The sequence below is a fragment of the Oratosquilla oratoria genome, chromosome 15 (assembly GCF_046742065.1).
Source record: "Oratosquilla oratoria isolate Oo_2021 chromosome 15, ASM4674206v1, whole genome shotgun sequence".
NCBI lineage: Eukaryota > Metazoa > Arthropoda > Malacostraca > Stomatopoda > Squillidae > Oratosquilla > Oratosquilla oratoria.
In genome coordinates, this window is record NC_134791.1 from 3,901,153 (window position 1) to 3,917,757 (window position 16,605).

At 39.5% G+C, this 16,605-nt stretch overlaps 1 protein-coding gene across 2 annotated transcripts in view; it reads left to right on the top strand.

The window, feature by feature from the left end:
* The window catches only part of LOC143033251 (uncharacterized), a 19,185-nt gene extending 9,872 nt beyond the window's left edge, over positions 1 to 9,313 (top strand). For both annotated transcript variants that reach the window (XM_076198466.1, XM_076198465.1), the window contains exon 2: positions 4,244 to 9,313. In XM_076198466.1, the coding sequence (XP_076054581.1) occupies positions 4,471 to 6,249 (1,779 nt within the window). In that variant the 5' untranslated portion in view covers positions 4,244 to 4,470 and the 3' untranslated portion in view covers positions 6,250 to 9,313. The remainder of the gene's footprint in view (positions 1 to 4,243) is intronic.
* Positions 9,314 to 16,605: the final 7,292 nt, after the last annotated feature.

The window sequence follows — 16,605 nt, forward strand, 5'->3', positions numbered from 1 at the left end:
TCATGCAAACATTGTGTCTGTTACTTCATGTGCTGTTTTATGGTGAATATCCTGGCCTCACTGTGTAGATGATTTGTTGCGGTAGTTTTGGTGTATCCTGTTTCTATTCATAGTGGTTTATTTAAAGTAGTTTGACAGAAGAGAACCATGCTGGGGGGATGCAGAGTCGGGGCCACGGAGGTGGCCATTTTCAGAATCTGTCAGTCCCCCTCACCTCCATCAAGTACAACTCAATATGCTGACACTCGGTTTTCAGTCTGGTTCCAGGATCTCAATCTATTGTCGTTAGTTGTATTTCTGGGAAAGCTGACATCCAGTGGCTCCTCCTCCTCCTTCTCTTGTACTTTAAGCTTTTGACATAGAGATAGTTCCACACCAGTACAGCACAGACAACAGCCCAAAATTCTTCCCATAGAAATGTGTGGAGAGGTTTGAGGACTTGTGAGCCACTGCGGGTTTCCAGTTGTTGAAAATAGAGGCAACAATTGTTGTCAAAGTAGTTCTTCTATAGGATTCGATATGGTTTTCAGTTTCTTTTATCAAGTGGATAGCTATCTCCAGTATATATTTGAGGTATTTTTTCCTGTAGCCTCTAGGAATATATCTTGCTGGCTTTCTGTGTGGTCATCGTAACCTTACTACCCTATCAATGGATGGTAATTGCATTATGGTGAAGATCTTTATTTATTTTTTTTCTATTTCTTCGTGTAATCTTTCCATTTTGCTTGTAATTTGTGAATGTTGTTTTTGTATGTAGGCTATGTTTAATCCTACATAGGCATCATGAGGCACAATTAAATTATATTTATTTTGTAGCTGAGTGTCCCCTGTATTCTGTGAACAGGCTTGATCACGTTTTCTATGGTTATAAACATTCTGGGTGAAAGAAAAAGAGCATAATTGCTGTAACTATGATGTACTTATTATGATGCATCATTGTACATCAGGCAGTCTAATATGCGTGCAAGTATTTGACTTGTATTGAAGAGGTAAGAAGTTGTCTGAGAGGTGATCAGGGATGGTTTCCCATGCTGATTGTGGTTAGAGAGTGTTAGCAAATAATCTTATTTGGGGATATTTGTTGTATTGGGGACAATGTCTAATGGGATGTTTACTGAATTTTATTATGTGTTGGGTTGTTGTGTTAACATAGTATTTTGTTTCCTCTTTGATCTGTTGGTTGTGTGTGTTAACATCTTTGGTGGTGTGCATTCATGCCACTTGCTAATACGATGGAACTTGTATATTTGAACAACCCTTTACATGAACCATACCTTGTAAGGGCTGTATCTATCTATCCTAGGTTTGAATTTGCTTAGTTTTAGCTTGGGCAATATTAGTGTCTAAGCCATTTCAGGAGTTGTATCTGTATGAAAAATGTTTCTTGAAATCCTTTAGAAAGAATTATCTTTTCTATAGTATGGTGAAGGGCTATTGTTAAACCCATTACCAATATCTCACATTTCTTCTCGTTGATGATTAATTTCTTACACCTGGCTCCATTTATATACCCTGTCAAGATCTTGTAGCAACCTACAACTTCTGTATTCCTTATTCCCCCGTGATCTTTGCATATGTACACAGAACACTTCATACTATTATGCCCCACACTAACAATTTTCAGACAACACAATGTCTCTCTTGCAAGTGACTTATGGTTCTGACTGGATGCAGTTGCTGATTTCCTAGAGGCCATGGGTGTTATACAAGAGAGACAAGGAATAATGGATTAACCACTTCCATACGGTGACGCCTACGTAGGCGGCATGAGGAGCAAGTGGGTACTCAATGATGCCGACGTCGCCATCTTTATTATATTTATTGTAGTACCTACGTAATTTCCATTCTCTCTAAACTGGCTTCATCAATTTTCTATGGTTATCAAAATAAACGGGTGAAAGAGAAAGAACGATTGAGCACTGACTTTATTTTTTATAATGTGATTATTATGACGCAACATTGCATGTCGGGCAGCTAATGCTGCCAGACGTGCGATGTGCCCCGGAGTGAAGAGGTTAACTGATTGGTCTTCGCATCATCATTGAATAAGTTGGCATACATACATACATACATCAAGGGCGTTTTCCCCCTTAAAAAGGGAGGTAGCCAAAGTCAAAGGCATAAATCCACTCCCACCCATTTCATTCCCACATACTTCACTCCCATTCATCATTCCTCAATCCCTCTTTTCTTGGCTCCTCCTGGATGATGCATCAGAAGCAATGCAGCAAGACACAGCACATCCACAGCAAGCCTGCTTCGTGTAATGGGCGATGTCCCCACTCCATCTCCTCATGCAGAAAAAGAGAAGACAGGGAGAAATCCCTTTGGGCTGCATCAAAATATCGTTCACACATACTCCCTCATCCCCCATCCACTCCCATGTATTATAATAACTATACACAACCATTCTCCACTCACCCCAATCTTCCTTTTACCCCATCCATCTCTTCCTTGGTTGCCCCCTCATGTTCTGTTCACTTCCTCCACCTCTACCTTTCACACCTCTTTTACTAATCTTTCTTCACTCATTCTTTCCGTGTACCCAAACCATCCCAATACTCTTTCATCAAGCCTCTCCGCAACTCCATTTCCATCCCCGCTCTCCTCCTCACCTCCTCGTTTCTCACTCTATCCAGCCTAGTAACCCCCACCATACTTCTTAGGCATTTCATCTCAAACTCATTTAAACTCTTCCTCTCTTATGTTCCATGTTTCTGCCCCATACAGTGCTGTCGGCACAATCACCAGTTGACTTCACTGGTGAAATTATAATTAGCATATACATACATATATGGCATGACATGTCATTAACATACACAAAGATCATTACTGGTGCTAACACTGATCACTGTGGAACCCCACTAGTAACTTCCCTAACACATTTAGAGGAACCTCCATCCTTACCCTTATAAATTTGGCAAAATATTAATCAGTTTTCAAACATATGGAACTTTCCCTTCACTTTGTAAGCAGATAAAGTTCATAAATCTTGTCCACGAGTTGTTCCTGATGTTCTTTGAGTATCCAACTTTTAGATCCAATCAGAACCTGTGGTTTTCTTTACATCTAGTAACTGTAGTAGTTTTTGCTTCACTTGTACCTCTGCTTTTATGTCTAATAACCCCCAGTTAATGTTAAGTTCGCTTGTTGTCCTCAAAATAAACATAGATTTGTAAACATGGATTGGAAGCTAGTGTTCAGCTTTTCTGCTTGCAATATGATATCTTCATACACTTCCACAGACCCTCAATTTAGTGATTCCTTCCCTGTGCTTCAATGTACCGTTAACAAATTAGTAGGACCGGTTTGGTTTACTTGTCATTTTATTGTCCCCAAGGCCTATTTTATTCTTTGTATAGTCATTCCTGGATCTCATAATCTTCCCTTGATTGAATAGTTCTTCTCTTTATTCCATGCCATATTCACTCATTTTTTGAAGAATCGCATCTTTGGTGAAACCAATTTTTTTCTTTAACATTATTTTCCTTTCAGTTTTGATATGTCTTTCGCCACTACCATGTTGTATATATGCTTGAAAATCTACATATGCCATATATCTTCAAAACTCAGAATTCTCTTTAGCCTATTTTCCCCCAAAAAAATTCTGAGGTCTATAAAGTTTCTTTCCAAAATTGATGTCTTCATTACTGTATGATTCATCCCATAGTTCTGGGTTCTTCAGTGTCAAATGGAGCTCCAATGGTATAGTCCCTCTTCCCCATAGAACATCAATAGACTAAGGAATCTACAACATCAGGCTCTTAGTCGGCAGTAAATCCAGCTTGGCTGGTGTATCCTCCTTACTCATCCTTGTTGCTTTTGTGATCCATTGAGTCATTGTACTGTCCATTGCTTTTCATTGTTTTCAGTCATTCCACAGTTGAAGTCTGGTAGGACCATAGTTGTTCCTTTTATAATCTTGTTGATTACTGTACATGTATTATTCATTAAAAAATATTTGAGCACTAAAAGTATGTTTAATACATATGTTGACATGTTTGCAGTATAAAAACACCAGATGTGATATTTAATTCTGAAAGTATAAAGAAACCTTATAAGTAGGATGGAATATTAATGCATGGAACAAGATACTAGTATTAAGGATCTGGGATCAATAGAGAAAAGCTAGTGAAAAAATTCATGACAAAATAATTAGCCAGTGTTTGCTTTCATTATTGATTTTTTCAGTGTCCATTTGAGTAAAACAAGACAATTGACATGATTTTTATCTTCTTTTCAGGATATGGTGTCTGGTAAATAAACTCGAAGTCAACAACTGGGTTTCTGCTGGGGTTGTGAGTGTACTGCTTGGAAGCTGACAGATACAACTTCTTTATTGAGGTAGCACAAGAAAGCTGAATCATAAGGCTTTGTCCTACCCAGATATAAGCAAACTTTGCACATGCCAGTCCAGTTATTTAAGGGACTGGACGCTCTGGGGACCTATGTTAATATATATAGCTGCGCATGACTACAGATAATCCTATGTACTTGTGGAAGGTTCGCAGTGGGCAAACCACAACCAACAGCGAAGAGATGGATGCAACAACGCAAATGAATATTCTCATGACGCCGGAATGTAAAATTACATTCCAGCAACCGGTGGAGGTGGCAAAAGAAGAAAAACCTGTAACAGGGGAACCTCAACAACAGTTTGTTTGTGATGAGTTCGGGAATGCCTCCACACAAAATTGGGGCGTCAGTCAAACCACCACAACACCAAATACAACCACAACCACCAAGCAACAACAGACAAAACAGAGTGGAGAACTACTCTATGTTTGTGTTGACTGCGGTGCGGCATTTTCCTGCAATACCCGACTGAAACGCCACAAGCGTAACCATTCGGGCGACAGACCTTACACATGTGACGACTGTGGAGCTGCCTTCACAGAGAACTGGAAGCTGACTGCCCACAAGAGAAAGCACTCAGGAGACAAACCATACGCCTGTGACGAATGTGACAAGGCTTTCACAGAGAACTGGAAACTCAAAGTACACAAGAGGAAGCACACTGGTGAACGCCCCTATGTTTGTGATGAATGTGCTGCATCCTTTACAGAGAATTGGAAGCTGACCGCCCACAAGCGGAAGCATACAGGGGAGTGCCCATACGTGTGTGACGAATGCGGGGCTGCATTTACGAGGAGTGACAATCTCAACAAGCACAGAAGAAAGCACACCGGGGAAAAACCGTTTGTGTGTGACGACTGCGGCGCCTCGTTCACGGGCAACTGGAAGTTGAAGGCTCACCGAAGGAAGCACACTGGGGAACGTCCCTATGCTTGTGACGAATGCGAAGCAGCCTTTACAGAAAACTGGAAACTGAAAGCACATAAGCGCAAACACACGGGGGAATGCCCATACGTTTGTGACGACTGTGGAGCAGCCTTTACTCGCAGTGACAACCTTGCCAAACACAGAAGAAAGCATACCGGAGAAAGGCCGTATGTATGCAACGAGTGTGGTGCAGCCTTCAAGCACAGTCAGAATTTGTATCAGCACAAAGTTAAGCATACTGGGGAACGGCCCTACATTTGTGGCGAATGTGGTGCCGCATTTACTCGAAGTGATAACCTAAGCAAGCATAAGAGGAAACACACCGGAGAGCGCCCATACGTCTGTGGTGAGTGCGGGGCAGCTTTTGCACAGGGAGAGAGTCTGAAAAAGCACGAAGCAAAACATTCACAACAGAACTTTGTGTCTAGTGATAACAGGAAGCAGCCAGTCGTAGCTGCCGCAATTACAGGTGCGTCAGGATCCACCCAAGTTCCAGTCACAGTTGCCGCACCCCCCGCAGCACCCACACCTCCAGCGCAAGCAACTGCAACAGCAATAGTTACTGCATCTCCAGCAATAGTAGCTGCCACTTCAGCTGCAGCGGCAGCAGTCATAGCACCAACTCCAGCAGTATCTCACATCAGAGAAGCCGGAACGTCGAGTTTGAGCCACGTCGACACATTGAGGGAACACCCTGACCTGCACAGAAGGGCATACATTGATAAGACCACATATCTCGCTGAAAGACAGATGGGAACTGTATACGCAGATGTCATCAAGAAGCCACAGATCCAGGCTGCTCCTGGTGTTCCTGCCCTAAGTTTGAAGGCAGAGACCCAGGATGCAGTGGGAGAGTGCAAGTTTGGTGAGGCAAAGAACGACCATCCAGGAGATCTGTGGGGTAATGTTCAGTACATCATCAACGCTCCTTACCCCCCAGGAGGCATGTATCATGTCTCCTATTGAGTACCAGCCAATTTATTAGATAGGGAAGTCTCAATTATAACCACTAGTTCCGAGGACACAAGTTCCGTAAAAAGGGATGTCTCACAAAACGCCACTCAGTAGGATGAAAGATCTCAACCAATCTTGAAAAATGTTATGAGATATGCTTAACAGGAAGCCTAGACCTCATACTTAATACCTTTGAGGTCTTCTAGTGTAGCTAGTGTAGCTGTAGATGGCCATTATATGGTATATGAAATAACTTTGAAATCCTCATTCAGTGCACAGTATTATAGTAAGAAAGTTCTCTATGCAATCTTAATGTGAATGAGGCTAAGCTTAGTGGGAAGCAGACATATCTCTTGTGTCTATGGCTGTAACAGTAAGTAGGAGTGGTTACTAACAATTAACCCGCAGCTTTCTCATTTGCATTGATATCCATACTGGGCTTGTACATTTTCATCCTCATCCGGTGGGTAAATACGAAACCTGCCATATTGAGAATTGGGTGCAATGTGAAGGACTCCCTAAATATTGAGACGAGACATGAATGTTTGCTGCCGTACGTATATATATCTACAGGTAGTGCTTACATGTCTCCTATGAAAGTTGTTACACACTTCATTAAGTGTTGACATGCTGTAACACAATAGTAGTTCAGATTATAATGGACATATACGATGTCAATGGTGTCGGGGGCTCAGAAAGAGCTTAATGTATGGAATCATGGTGTTCGTCTTCACTCAGCTCGCGTAGGGCTGTCAGGAAAACTTCGGAGACTTGCTCTCTAGATATGGATGGGCGGGTATGGCAAGACCATACATCCCCTACGTGCATCCGGCCGTAAGTCTATTGCAATGCGGTGTCGAGTGTAACAATAGCCGTCAGGCATCTTGACTTGCCCTTTTTTTGTATCTAATGTACTTAGTTACAAATTTCAATCTCCAATTAGCTTGTGTGAAAGTCTAGAGGTAGAGGAATTGACATGTCTGCATATTTCTTATACTGGCTGCATTGGAGCTAGTTTTTCTTTAGGTTTGCAATAGCGTAGGAGATAGTTCCGAAGGACCAGGTTCAATCACCTGTATTATGAAATTTTATTTTAATTATTTCAAAGAATGGAGCAATTATATGAATTTATTATAAATATGCTAATGTAGTAGATGTTGTCTAGGTTTCTTGTGAAACCATTTATGGAAGTTTATATAGTTTGAAGAAAATGCTTTATAATGAGGCAATTACATAGTATAGAAGTAAAATAAAAAGTAAAAAATAATGTATTAGTGGGAGTTTGTTTGTCGTAGTGGAATACTCATTTGTATTTTTTTTTTTTTCCCTTTTTTTTTTTTTTTTTATGCTTTCTTCCTTTCCTTTCCTTCATTTTCTGTTCAACGTAATGGTTTAGGAGATGTGAAAGTTTATGTCACCATATAACACAGCTTGTGTACATAGAGGTCTGAGGAGAAGGGCGGCAGAGCCCTTAAAATAAGTTATTTATAGGAGGCCAGTGAGCATTTCTCTCTTCACATGGACTGGCCTCATCTGACCCGCAAGCCTGTCTTGCTAGTACCTACGCATTACAGGTTGACGGGTTCTCTACTTGTTCTTAGTGTTAAGTGTAAGGTACTCTTAATAACGTGGAAGATGTTATGTGCCAGGAGTTGGTTCAATTGCGGCTTGCTTTCAGCCCATCCGCCAGCCAGCCGTTGGCAACCTTGCACCTGGGCCGGCTCTTTCCTCTCTGTTAGTGAGACTTAACTGGCCGTTGACTGGGGGTGTCTTATTAGCCTTGCTTTGTGTTCCTGTTGGTGTTAAAAAGTGTTGGGTATGCTTGGTTCACATCCGCAAGGGTTCAAAAGATTTTCTACTGCACATCATTGACGACTCCTTACACTAAGCACTCTCGGTATGATTGGTTTGTGTATATTATTGCATTTTAGAGTAGAAAATTTATCATTTTTATTATTATATTTTTATTTTATTTTTTCATGATTGAATTGATAGGTTATGGTATTTTATTCGCATCCACGTGTGGTTTTTGTATTGTCATTATCATTATTATCATCATTATTATTATCATTATTGATATTATTATTATCTTTTTCACGTTGGTAACTCCTGACACACACACGAACTAGTACATGTACACAAGTAATTATAGTGTGGGCAATTCCAACCTGGCATGTAAAAAAATATAATAAAAAATAAGCCAATTGGCATCATAGGCATTATACTGGGTGTCCTGAGGCTAAGATGACTATGAACTGGTTTGAGACAACCCATCGTACTTGTTATCTTCTTTCTGGCCAGATATACTGCCCCAGCAGTAGTACAATTAGCTCCTCAACCTCAAGAATCCTTCTTTGTTTATCACGGTCCTATGTCATAAACTATAGATAGATATATATATAAATATATACTGTCTAACTTTGACAGTAGACAGCAGTTTAATCTGTTTATTTTGTGTTTATCATTATTATTGTTATTATTTGCTTCTCTTTTTTTTTCTATCACAAATTTGATTATAGTGAAAGATGCTCTCTCTGTATCTCACAGAAGGAAAATTCGTAGTAAAGATGAAAGTAAAAAAAAAAAAACTATAAAAGAAATATAAAACTCACGTAAACTAACATGGATTCGGACTGGGACGGGGAGTTAATCCAAGTATCGACCCACACTTGTACGGGCCTTCGGCAAGAATCCCATATTTAACCATATTCTATAATTGTCTAGTGTGGGTGTCTTTAGATGTCACCTGTATTGATTAGTTTTAATTGTAACCTAACATAAATTTGACTTGACTAGAATTAGCTGTTTAACTTTGGACCCGGAAGACCAAAAGCTATTCTTGTCTCAGTCCTACAACTGTTGACTCGAAGGTGGGAGGAGTCTTCGCGATGCTCCGGTCTTTAGGGTGACTTAGCATGTAGGGCTTCTCTTGATGAGATATCAGTAATCATAATTTGTACTGATTAATATCTAAACTTCTATATGTTAGGTAGTTGCATCAATGTTTTATTTTTAAGCAAACTTGTAACTCTGTAATTGTACATATTTGTACGAATAAAAAGTAATGATCTTCAAATACCTGCTGTAGCTTTTCGATTATCACTACTACACGAAATCTTCTGTCCATGTTTAAGTTTGATTCCCGAGTCTCCTAAATCATTTCATGTAGGTTCCTATATAAAATCCGAGGCATATGTCATCAGTCTTTAAGGCAGCTTTAAAGTAAGTTTGTTTAACAATGGTTGGCAAAATTTTGTGATGAATTGGTTTCCCATGGAAAAAGAAAATTATCTGTGAATATTGCCTATAAATGAATGGTAGTAATAATGATAATTATTATAATGAAAACTTGACCAGATTTATGGAATTTTATTTTGTCCTTGTCAAAAGTTCGCTAGCAATATCACTTTCAATTTTGTTTGTATGGTTTGGTATCAAGTTGTATTCTGAAACCTGTCACTGTTTTCAGTAACCTTTTTCCCATTTTCATATATCAAGCAATTTTGAGTTCTTCAATATATTTTTTTCTTAAATTTACCCAACCCTCTCCCTGCACCAAATTACCATAATAATCAAAATGTGTGAACGGAGAATATTTGGAGAAAGTATACAAAAGAAATAAGGATTTGTATGTGCTGGGTCAGGCTGAAGACTAGCATATGGCAACAGTTCTTGATAGCTGTAATTGGAAATTAAGAATTATAAAAGTTTTGAAGCAATAGAACATGAATCAGCCTTTAGTAAATGAAGTTTATGGAAATAAAAGATCTGTTACTGAGTAAAAACGGTGAAGTACGTGGAACTGAAATACTGATTGGAGCAGAGATATTGATCAAACTAAAATGGCATAGACTTGCTTTCAAGAAATGCACAGTGGCACTACATACAAAAGAAAAATATTGAAATAATTTCTGGCTACCATATAATTGTTGAAACACCTTAATCTAGTAAATGCTGTATTAAGGATAGCTATCACTAGCTAATGTAGAAAAGTTATATACCTGTCATACTTGTTTGTCCTTCGAGATAAGATGATCTCATAATGCTCCTTAAGCAGTATAATTACAAAATTAGTAATTGGGATATCCCCATTTGCTACTGTATACTAAAGGCTATCTCTTCAATTGAGGGTGGCCAGGTTGGCAATTTCTCATCCGCTGACCCAAAGCATAACCTGTACCCTTCCTATTATAGCACTGGAAGTGAAGAGTTATGTGGCCCCTGACACACTGTGTGCTGAAAGTGCAGTGCTGTGCAGCTTGGCATGGTTCATCTGCTGATGGGTCCAACAGCTGAAACTGGATTACCCCCACGGTTTCATTATGTGGCAGCCCTTACTGCCCACCTTCCCACAACAGTGTGGAGCAGATGTAGGGAACACCTCGTTAGGCTGCGTCATCTGTTCATCCATTTATAATCTCTCGCCATGTGTTCCTATCTCAGGCGCACCTTTCTCCCCAAGCTGTTCACTTTTAGACTGGCTGAAAAGAAGTTTTAACAATGTAACATTCCAAAACCTTATGTAGTTGTGCATATAGTAATGTACACATAGTACAAGGTAACTCATACACTAGTATCCATGAAATGTAGTGACAGCATTGTAGACTAGAATTGGCAGTACAGAATAGAGTAATAGTAATCATATTGAAAGATAACACATGCACACTTTTTTCTTTTTCTTCTTTTTCTTCCAACTTGCAATATAATAGGTATGAGAGAACTCAATGGAGTCTAGAAGGTAAGTATGACAATACTTTAATTACTTAATTGGTCTCTTGTACTTCATTCTTCTACTCTATACCTGATACAAAAATTATTAGAAAAGCACATAGCAAAGATCTTAAAGTTTTTTTTTTTTTAACCTATTTATTTGTAAAGGTGATTAGTAACACAGATTCCAAGTAAATTGTGTATGCATTTTTATGGATAGGCTGGATAAAGTGAGAAATGAGGAGGAGAGCGGGGATGGAAAAGGAGTTGGGAGATAGGGTTGATGAAAGAGTATTGGGATGGTTTGGACACATGGAAAGGATGAGTGAAGAAAGACTAGTAAAAGGTGTGGAGGGAGTGAATGTGAGGGGATGACTAAAGATGATATGGATGGATGGGGTAAAAGGGGCTTTGGGGAAGAGGGAAATGTCTGTTGAGGAAGGAAGGGAGAAGACAAAAATAGGGATGAATGGAGAATGGTTGTGTGTATGGTACTGTGATGCACGGAAAGGAATTGGTGAGAGGAAGTATGTGTGTGATATTTTGCAGCCTGAAGGGATTTCTCATTTTCTCTATTTCTGCAGGAGGGTGGTCACCAATTAAATGAAGCAGCCTTGCCTTGGATGTGCTGTGTCTTGCTACATTGCTTCTGACCCAGGGCAGTGGGCAAGATGCAGGGATGACCCATCATCCAGGAGGAGCCAAGAAAAGAGGGAAGGAGGGGTGGTGAGTGGGAGAGGAGTATGTGGATGAAATGGGTGGTAGTGGATTTATGTCTTTGACTTCGGCTACCTCTCTTGTAAGGGGGATAAAGCCATTGGTATATGTGTGTATGTATGTACAGGAAGGGAACAGAGGGAGTAATTGAGGAAGTGTTCTGGGTTTAGGAAAGGAAGAGGCTGTGTAGATGAAATTATTGTCATAAAGTATGTAAGAAGTTTTTAGCTTAGGATAAAGTTTTGGGATTTTCATACCTTTGGAGTAGTGGTGTGTGCATGTCTGATGATGCATGGGGCCCAACCCAAAGATTTTATGTCCCAAAGATTCAATTGTAAGGCCTCATAGTACTGAGAAATATTATGGGAAAGGAAGATATTTTGAATATGTAAACACAGATAAAACATAAACATTTTATTCAATATAAATATAAATCAACAAATATACTAACTTAGGATGCCCAGGGCCACCAATCCCTTTGACCTCCCACCCCCGGCACATGTCACTGTTGGAAAAAGCACAGAAACATTTTGGAATGTGCTGTGGATGTATGAGGTAGCGGAGAGTCTGTTTTGATGCAGTCAAAATGTTTATGTGAGGGTTGGGACTAGAGAGACTGAGTGTTGAGGTGAAACTGTGTCTGGGTTGTGTAATTTTGCCGTGGCTCTTCAATATGTATATGATTGGCGTTGGATATGGAGATATGAACATACCTGTTGGTATGACAAAGTATTAGATGAGCCTGTGTTTTCACTATCCCAGTTTTGTTTTGGATGTTTAGGGATCTTAAAAAGACGTGTCCTCTTTGATAGGTTTATTTGTGTTCGTCCACCATTGCATGGGGTATGGATACAGGAAAGTAAACAACATACAAATACACCAGGTAGCATATGAGCATTGCAGTAATCTAATTCGATCCTATTTATAATGGATCAAATAGCTATGCATGAATATCAATTAACAAATACATAACAGGTGGGTTGAATAAACAAGGAAATGGCATAGCCCAAAGGGATGTTCTTGTGTGTTACACATATTTCAAAGGATTACAAAGGTGGAGCATGCCAACAGAGACCTTTTGGGCCATAACTAATTTGGATGCAAAAAAAATATATATGGTAGATAAAGAAATATATAATAAATGCATATAGTTAAATACTAAACAAACAGGTAAATAGTAAATTGCAATAAATTGACAACTAATTATAAATGAAAACCAAGCAAATAATAACAAACAATATAAATGGCAGTCATTACAGCATCTTGCTTAGATGTTTATCTAAACAAATCTTAAAACTTTAAACTGAACTACATTGCATTGCCTCTGCAGGAAGTTTATTCCATTCATTAACTTACATGAATGAGGGATGGTGGGGTTGTCATATAATGAAGAGGTGTGGATAAACCAGCTCATGTTGTGCTCTGTTGCAGAAATGCTGCATCTTTGTGCATTGCCTCAGACCCGAGCTGTGTGCCAGGGAATGCCTTTGTCCCAGAAGTGCTGTGATAGGAGGGACAACAAATGGTATTCTGGATGGATTTGTTTACCTAATTGTAGTGTATAGGAAAGGAGAAAGGGTATGGGTATACAGAGAAATTATGACAATATCCACATTGGTTTATGAAGCCATCTGAAACTTAAATGGAGGCAGAGAGGAATAAATGAATGCTATCGAGATGAATTTTTTGAGATATGTATGATACAAGAGTTGATACATTGGGAAATGTGGCGGTGAGAGAGAATAGGGCTATAAAGAAAACTTGGATAAGGTAAAACATGTTTGGGGTGGTTTTGGCATATGGAAAGAGTAGCAAACAGTGGAAACCAGATATGGATGGAGTAAGGTAGCGGAAGATCGAGAATGATGTAGGTGGATGAGGTGAAAGTTGGATGCATGTGGAATGTCAGTTCAGAGAAGAGAGAGTGCAGAAGATAGGAATGGACTCTGCAGCTTGAAGATAATGTTCTTATCTGTATCATAATTTTCTGTTGGGTTGTATTTGTATAAATCTTAGCTGTAATTTTATACAGATTGACCTTTTGTTTTTGTATATCATACAATCTTTGTAGAGGGGATGTTTAACTAATATCTCTCTTTTTGTAGTAATGGTAATATTGTTAATTATAATAATATTGTTTATCTTAAATGTTACTGCATGAGGGGACAAAGAGAGGGGGTTGCTGATTAAATGAAGTGGCTTTGCTATGGATGTTCTGTGACTTGCTGCATTGGTTCTAACCCAGGGCAATGAGCCGAGATGAGAGGGAGGGAGGAACGGGAGTGAAATGGGTAAGAATTGTAATATACCTTTTGACTTTGGCTACCACCCTTGTGAGGGGGAAAAAGCCCTTGGTGTGTGTATATGTATAATAATATATACTTATATGTACCAAGGTTTTTTTCCTCCCTTGCAAAGGAGGTAGCCATAGTCAAAAGGCATAATTCCACTCCCACCCATTTCATCCCCACATACTCTGCTCCCATTCACCAACCCTCTGCCTCATCTTGGCTCCTCATTTAATCAGCCAACCTCCCCCCTCTGTCCTCTCATGCAGTAACACTGAAGACAGAGGAAAGCTGTTAAGGGCAGTCAAGAGTTTTTACAAGAATAGTAGAACTTGTCTAAATTAGAAATGGAGAGAGTGAGCAATTTGAGGAGGTGGTACTTTGCCAGGGATGTGTCATGTTGCCATGGCTGTTCGATATATGCATGAATGGGGTGGTGAGGGAGGTAAATGCAAGGGTAATGGACGAGATTGGAGATGGTTAAAAAAAATGGAGAAAAATGGGAGGTAAGCCAGTTGTCGTTTGCTGACGACACTGCACTAGTGACAGGATCAGAGGAAGGATTAAGGAAGTTGGTGATGGAGTTTCAGGTCTGTGGGTAAAAGTAAGGTGATGAGATGTACAAGAGGAATGGATGGCAGCAATTTAGAAGTGAATATTACATGAGCGGTTGGAGGAAGTGGATAGCTTTAGATACTTGGGGTCATGTGTATTGGGAAAGGGAGTGGAGATAGAATGTAGATTGAGAGAAGCAAGTAAGTCCCTTGGGGGATTAAAAAGTGTAACGAGAAATAGCATACATTCCTATGTATGCTAAGATGAGATTGTATGAAGGGGTGATTGTACTGCCAACTGTATGGGGCAGAGACATGGAACATAAAAGAGGAATAGTTTAAATGTATTTGAGATGAAATGTCTGAGAAGTATGGTAGGGGTTACAAGGTTGGATAGAGTGAGAAACGAGGAGGTGAGGAGGAGAGTTGGGGTGGAAAAGGAGATGGGAGATAGGGTTGAAAGAGTATGGGGATGATTTGGACCCGTGGAAAGATTAAGATGGACAGATGGGGTAAAAGAGGCATTGAGAAAGGGGGATATCTGTTGAGGAAGGAAGGGAGAAGGCAGAAGGTAGGGGCGATTGGAGAATGGCTGTGTATGGATGATAATGTGATGAATGGGGGGGATTAGTGAGTGGTAATATGTGAATAATATTTTGACACAGCCTGAAGGGATTTCTCTGTCTTCAATGTTAATGCATGAGGGGACAGAGAGGAGGGTCATTGGTTGAATAATAATAAAATTGATCAAAAATTGAACGAGAGAGGCAACACATCTGGGAAATGCTTTTAGACTTTTGGCCAATCTGAAGGCTGTTGCTGGCATCCTGGTAGCAAGCGAGACCTGATGCAACAGGTTGATTGCAGTCTGTATATTGTTTACCTTACTGTAGTATACAGGAAAAGAACTGGTCCTGTTTCCTACTTTCCAATTTTTCATACTTAACCTGTGTGATACTGTGTGTGTGTAAAACACAAGGAAAATATACAGTAAAGGCCTTATGTAAGAATGACAGAGAACTTCACCAGATTATGTACAATAAAAGAAATCCAAGAAATTAATACATAAAATTGATGAGAAAATAAGAGTGAAAAGGATGTTAAGTTGCTTAAGGTAGGAGATTTGACTGCATATTGCTTTCAGGTATCAGCAGATCGGAGACATTCACTGTACCACAGACAATGAGAAGTTGTCTCCTTTAGAGGGTCTCTTGATTTGGAATGGTACAAGATTTAAAAATTAAATTATTTCATCATTGGCTGATTAGTACAAATTGATCTCCCCAGATCTCAAAATCTAGAAGACTAAGACGTCTTCCCATTTTGCATTTATGTGCAGCCTAACTGGCATGCATGTCTTGATACACAGAGTAGCTAGCTTGGTGAAGAGCTTTTCCTTAACCTCTTGAGTATGAAGATGCCTATGTACACGTCATGAGCTGTGAGTGGAGTATACAAGGATGCTGGCATCGACTTCCTGATCATATTGTTAGGAAGTTTGCTGGCTGAGCGGGTTAGGGCGTCGTTACTTGCGGCGAAGGTCGAGGTGAGGGCGGTTCGAATCCTACCACTAGCGAAGTTGAACCAAGGGCATGGTTCATTAAATTCCACGCTACAAAGACCTCTGTGAGGGGCACCATCCTAGCCTCCCGATAGGGGGTAGTGTGTGACGTTAAACCATATAAATAAAAGATATATAAATTTATTTTGTTGTTGCTGACCTCTGTATTCTGTGAACAGGCTTGATCGCATTTTCTGTAACATTATAGTTATTCATGGTGAAAGAGAATGAGTGTAACAGCAGTAACTTTATATCGTCAACCTCATAAAGAAAGTGCCTAAGTCATTTGTCCAACTTTCCTGGAAATAATTTTTTTTTATTTTATTTATTATTATTTTTTTTTTATAGATGTACGTAATGTTCCTCCTAACAGTTTTAACCTACTTGGACACTAAATAAAACATTGGGAAATGTACCACAAGGAGCAATGAAAAATTGATTTAGAAAAAAAAAATCCAGAAATTGACAAAAAATGACTTAGGCAATTCCTTTATGAGGGTGACGATATTTTGTAATGTGCATATTGTGATGCATCATC